This window comes from Citrus sinensis, chromosome 4 (assembly GCF_022201045.2).
Source record: "Citrus sinensis cultivar Valencia sweet orange chromosome 4, DVS_A1.0, whole genome shotgun sequence".
Classification (NCBI taxonomy): domain Eukaryota; kingdom Viridiplantae; phylum Streptophyta; class Magnoliopsida; order Sapindales; family Rutaceae; genus Citrus; species Citrus sinensis.
Window position 1 is genome coordinate 24147663 of NC_068559.1, and position 6520 is coordinate 24154182.

Genomic DNA, 6520 nt, shown 5'->3' on the forward strand with positions numbered 1-6520 from the left:
AAGCAGAATCACGACTATCTTACTTTCGAAGTCCAACAAAATCACAACTATCTTCAGCATGCCATAAGTGCAATATTTATTTTTCAATTTTGTTATTCTCAAACAGAGCTACTATGCATCAATATATGTATTTTCTTCCTTAATGAACATGCTATGTTTACTTACTGGAGTGGGAGTGAGGAATGTGAATTCTTCTCATTTCAGTGTTTACTTACATATTTGAAGGGAAAAGCAGTTATTCCACTCTGTGAACCCCATTTATTTTTGGAGTAGGGAGTGTGATTAACTCCTATGGGCCCACTCTCACCACTTTCTTTTTTATCATTCTTTTATTGAATTTAATACAATTATATTTAATAAAATTAAAAAATATCATATTTATTTAAATAATAATAATATTTTATTTTATAAATTACATTTATTAAAATAATAATATTAAACTTATTTTAAAATAATATTATCATATTCATAGAGAATTAATAATATTATTATATACCATCTTCATTTGAAAATATAATATTGTTATATTTATTTAATAATAATAATAATAATAATAATAAATAATTTATTGTAAGAAAATATTAATTTTGTACTATATTATTAATAATAATGTTTCATTATGTTGCTCTTACCATAATTAAAATTAAAATTAGTAAAAAATTGTGATTTACATAATTAAGAATACTAATAATTATTATTAATTTAAAAATTAATAAAATATATATTTTATTTTCAAATATATTTTTTTATTAATTTTGTAACTAAAAACTATTATTTTTTAAATAAGTGTAAAACTGTAATTGGAAATCATTTACTCCTAATCTAAGATAAAGTAAACACATAAATTAAATTTTGATTTCGATTCCATACTCTCATTTAAGTGTAAACAAACAACTTACTCTCACTCCCACTCCCACTCTACACTCCTAATCTCAGGATTTCCATTATTCAAGATTCTTACTCCAATTCAAAATGTAAACACTACCTAAAATGATGTAAGTTGTTTTGATATTTTTGTATAAAGGCCAGCAGATTTATTTATTAAATAGAAAAATTGTTGTGCTTTGATTATAGTCTAAACAATCATAGAAACACAAAGAACACACAAACTTTACCAAGGATCAAAATCAAAACAAATTTAGCAACCCGAACGATCAAGGAATCAAATCAGAAAACTGTAATCGAACTTCAATGTTTGAAAGAAAAAACTAACATACTTTTATTAATCAAACTAGCTCAAAAGAGATATAGATTTACAGAGTAAGTTACAGAGTAGGTTACATGGATCATATAGAACCAAGAAACAACTAATTTGACTAAGAAATGAGGAAGTTACATTAGCAGCTTATTTACAAATAGCACCCTAAACTAATGTCGATCTTCACTATAACCCAGAAACTCTTCCTCAATTGCATTTAGATCAAAGAATTCTTAGCACACTAGTCCTCGCAAATACGCGGATTGTGATGTTTGTTTTCTTGAACAAATGGTTGGCGTCAATGGACTTATTATTATTATTATTAGTTAGAGGGTGCTCGTATAATTAGTGGTATAAATATTTACCGTTAGATTTAATTAGTAGTTCATAAAATTAAAATCTAGTTAGGGTAGAGGTCACTCTATGATGTTGTTATAAAAATTAAGGCATCAATAATGGTATAAATATTTATCGTTAAATTTAGTCAGCAATTCATAAAATTAAAAGTTAGTTAGGATAATATTTTAATTTCAATTATTAGCAATTTAAATTTACTAATTATCAAATCTATTAAACGTGTTTTCTAAAGATTAAACAATAAACAAAAACAAATATAGTCTATCAATACTTCTATATTTCCTATCAAAGTACAGTATTTTAAAAATATTAACACAACTCAATCTTAGTTTGTCATCTTATTGTTATCTCATTTTCAACAAAAAATTACTAGATTAATAAATATTGCAACAATTAATTCAACTCAATCTTCACCAGTGAGTAATTTTTTTTTTAAAAGACAATGAATAAAACTAAGAATTTAAAATTGTATTCTCCCAATTATAAATGAAAAAAAGTTCTGAATTAACATGTGTTGTTGAAGATTAAATAATCCATATTTTTTATTTATACATGTAGATTAATTTATATATTTGCATTTTTAATTTTTAATTTTGTTGATGATTTAGAAAATATTTATGGAATTATAAAAAATAAAATTGTATCCATGAATTTAAATATTATCTATTGATTATTAAATAATTAGTTATTTATGCACTAAATTAAATAAATGGTGAAGATTAAAACCTTTAAATTTAAGGGTGCATAATGACTCTATTATTAATACTGTAAAAATTCATAAGCATCATAGAGAAACATAATTTTTGGATTTATTTTATTTTATTACTCAAGGAATTAACGTCGGCCAAACTTAAAAAGCATATTTCTAACAGAAAAGGGAGAAAGAGCCAATTTACTAATTGTTACCGGACATTACTTCCAAAGATAAAAGACCAGTGAACATTATTTAATTTTTTTGATAATCAGACGATTTTCAAATCTTTTGTGCTGATCCGGTTCGCCGGCTGCATCTACTGGTTGCGGTTCGCCGGCTGCATCTACTGGCTCCGGTTCGCCGGCTGTATCTATTGGCTCCGGTTCGCCGGCTGCATCCATTGGCTGTGGTTCGCCGGCTGCATCTATTGGTTGCGGTTCGCCGGCTGTATCGAGTGGCCGGGTATCGCCACAAGTGCACTTGCCATCAACACAGCGGCTAGGGAGCCCTTGCAAGTTATGCTGCAGTCCGAACAAGGACTTGGAAGTTGGAACCCTGCTTGCTTCAGCTCCAGGTATTGCCAAGAATGGAATCATAGCTGCAAGTGCAAATACATCTCATTAATTTATCTAATCCAATTACGATAAATAAAGAGGAAACAGATATGGAAGCTGACCCGAGGCAAAGAGCACAAAGAGCAAGAGAGAAATCTTCAATGAAGCCTTTCCCATTTTTCAGTATGAAGATCAGTGGCGAAGCTGGCTGGTAATATGGGGTAATATATGGCTTTTTATGTTGTGTATCGAGACTCGAGAGGTGAGAACTGTGAACATGATACTCGTAGGAACATGTTTATAGCAAGAAGTACAAATATGGTGTGTTCACTTATTAATTGATAGATATCTCTTCCTTAAATTCAAGATATTTTAGCTATTTGTTGCTTCATCTAATTAATAATCAATATTTCTGATGCATTTATAATCAAAGTTGGAATACAAAGTTTGTATAGGTACCAATACAATTTCACTACTTGATGAGAAATGATAAGATTTGATAACTACATGAAGTTTGGGAGGAATTTTATAATAGATTAAAAGTAATATAACCAATTAATGCATGCATAATGTGCATAATTGAATTTTATATAATTACTACTTGCATTTAGATTTCAAAATAAATTATATATGTTATAACATAATTTGCTTATTATATTACTGACATGGTATTTTAAAGGTACTTTAGAATTTCTCAAAATTTGGATATCAAATCATTTGAAACTCGTCATTCACCTAGTTCTATACACGTAATTATCACATCAGTGATGCTATGTAAAAAAATTATAAGCTAAACCCAAAATTTTTTTATTTTATATCTGAATCATTTATATTTTGCATTAATAAGTACATTTTTATGAATTAAAATCCATTTGGTAGTCTTGGCAGGGTGTTGTGGCAAAATAGTTACATACAGTTGTAAAGTGTGTATTTAATAAACACTTGCAGCTATGACTTTAAGTCAAATTAATTTTATCCCACAGTTAGTTGACAAAAAGAAGAGGAAGAAGAAGAAGAAGAATACTCTACTAGTTTTTTCAAAAATATTACTTCAAAGTCATGTTTTATTAAAACAATCAAATTTTATTAGTTAGAACTTTATTTTTTTCACAACAACAATAGGTATTAAGCTATAGCACCATAACACTAAACAGACCCTTAGTCATAATAACTTGACATCTGGAGATTTTATCCTATTATTTACATATTCATTAAAGTTTACCTCGATTACTTTTGGCCCCATAGTTATCAAATTATGTCTTGCCACTGCAAAGTGAAAATTTATTTATTTTTCTCTCATTTAGTAATATTAAGTGCCATGGCTCCAAATTCAAAAATTCGAAAAGAAAGCAGGCCATGGCTCCAAGGTCAAAAAAATATATGTAAAGATAAGAGCGCTAATTTAACATTTAAAAAGAGAAAAAGAAAATTACGTTTTAGTTTGTAACTTTTTTCATTCGTATCCCCCATTTGGATCAAAATCCTAAATCCTCCACTGATATGCACCCAACACAATGACACAACCAAGAAACTTTTATATATATAATAAATACATTTATTTAAAAGATTTGCTACGAACATTTGATGGTGCCAGGAACCGATCGATCAAGGCTGGTTTGTATATCCGTTAAATGTTAATTCTATCTAGGGTAATTTTTAAAAACCTCCCCTGAGATTTGAGGTTGTTGCAAGTAGATGGTGAAAATCATTTTATTTGTAAAAGACCCCCTACCGTTAGTTAAAATTTTCATTGACTAACTGTTGACTTTAAAAAGACAATATTACCCCCAATAATAGTTTACCCCCAATAATAGTTTACGTCAGTTAAAATTTCCTTAAAATCTTAAAAAAAAAATTACAAACTTAAAAAAAATTATATTTTTATATCAAATAATTAAGATTTGTAATTTTATTACAAACTTAAAAAAAAATTTACGTCAGTTAAAATTTCCTTAAAATCTTAAAAAAAATTATATTTTTATATCAAATAATTAACATTTGTAATTTTATTACAAACTTTAAAAAATTACATTTTTATATCAAATAATTAAGATTTGTAATTTTATTACAAACTTAAAAAAAAAGTTTACGTCAGTTAAAATTTCCTTAAAATCTTAAAAAAATTAAAATTACAAACTTAAAAAAATATATTTTTATATCAAATAATTAAGATTTGTAATTTTATTACAAACTTTAAAAAATTACATTTTTATATCAAATAATTAAGATTTGTAATTTTATTACAAACTTTAAAAAAATTATTTTAAGATTTGTAATTTTATTTTTTTAAGATTTTAAGGAAATATCAATAACTTGATCATGGTGAAAATAATTGTTTTAATTACTTATGAAATTGTAAATATTTAGAATTGTAAATATTGTGGGTAATATTGTTTTTTCAAAGTCAACAGTTAGTCAATGAAAATTTTAACTAACGGTAGGGGGCCTTTTACAAATAAAATGATTTTCACCATCTACTTGCAACAGCCTCAAATCTCAGGGGAGGTTTTTAAAAATTACCCATTCTATCTATGATGGTAGCTATCAAAATATTAGAAGATGAGCAAAGGGAAGTTGCAGATGAAGCTAAATTAATTAAAATCACAATATAATATTGAAAGATTACTAAAATCACAAGAAGCCTTTATTTATTATTGAAAGATATTAGTATCATCTTTCGATCCCAGGCACTAACACTCACAAAAGCATACTCCTCCATTGCATCTAACAATTCCACATTTGGGAGGGCAGAATTTGATGCATTCACTGCTGCGAGAACAAGCGGAAGGCAAAATAGCGTCAAGAACAGTCTGTTTTGGACCTCCCCCACAAATGCAGTTCCCATTTATACATTTGCTTTTATGATCTTCACAACGCTGCAAGCACTCACTGTCATGTGAACATGTAAATTCTTGGCTCATTACCCTAGCTTCAGCCGTTGGCACTATTAAGAACGAATCATCTGCCATAAAATGCAATGTCATTAAGCCGCTTTATGTAATTGTAACTAATATATGTCAATATCGTAAATAAACAAATAAACAAAGAAAGAAACGCGAGAGAAAATAAGAAATTAAGACTAACGCAATGCAGCTGCAACGCATAAGGTGATCACCAAGAAAGTGGACTTGAGAGTAGTCTTCTCCATTTCTTTCAGTTTGATCGATAGTTTCGAACTTGATGCTTTAACCTAATTATTTGGTGGTATAGTTTGCGTTAACTTTGTTAACATGAGGCTTGACTAGCCGACTGGGCACTATTTATAAAAAAGGAGTCCCATATAAGGCAATAATAGAAAGAAATACTCTGTTATGTCAGCTTTTACTCAAACAAGACAGATATCCTAAATCCTTCTAAAATTAAAATAATAAATGCCACTAAATAATAAAAAAAACTAATTAAAACCAAAAGAATTAAATTAACATAAGAATACCAAAAAAATAATTCAAATAAAACCAACACTCAGCCTGCATCATGTTGGTAAATTCACCCTTATTTGGCTAGAAGGAAATGCAGATATTTTGGATGTTATATTTGGGATGAAATCTCGACAGATATTTTATTTGGGATGAAATCTGGATAGATGCTATATTTGGGTTGAAATCTCAACAAATGTTATATTTAGGATGAAATCTTGACAGACAGGCATTAATAGATTGTTTTGGAAAAAATTTAGTCAGTAGTGTTTTATTCCAAGTAACAAAAATTTTCCAATAT

General features: G+C 27.9%; 2 protein-coding genes across 2 annotated transcripts; both read right to left on the bottom strand.

Annotated features, from left to right (window-relative positions):
• Nucleotides 1-2342: 2342 nt before the first annotated feature.
• Nucleotides 2343-3062, bottom strand: LOC102608251 (uncharacterized). The gene is made up of 2 exons (XM_006484223.3): nt 2926-3062; nt 2343-2847 (listed from the first exon to the last, which is right to left on the bottom strand). The coding sequence occupies exons 1-2, from the start codon at nt 2978-2980 to the stop codon at nt 2498-2500; spliced, it is 405 nt and encodes a 134-aa protein (XP_006484286.1). The 5' UTR covers nt 2981-3062; the 3' UTR covers nt 2343-2497.
• Nucleotides 3063-5404: 2342 nt separating this feature from the next.
• On the bottom strand, nt 5405-6015 carry LOC112499031 (putative defensin-like protein 263). Its single transcript, XM_025101654.2, has 2 exons — nt 5888-6015; nt 5405-5765 (listed from the first exon to the last, which is right to left on the bottom strand). Exons 1-2 carry the CDS (start codon nt 5949-5951, stop codon nt 5494-5496), a joined length of 336 nt encoding a protein of 111 aa, XP_024957422.1. The 5' UTR covers nt 5952-6015; the 3' UTR covers nt 5405-5493.
• Between the last annotated feature and the right edge of the window lie 505 nt (nt 6016-6520).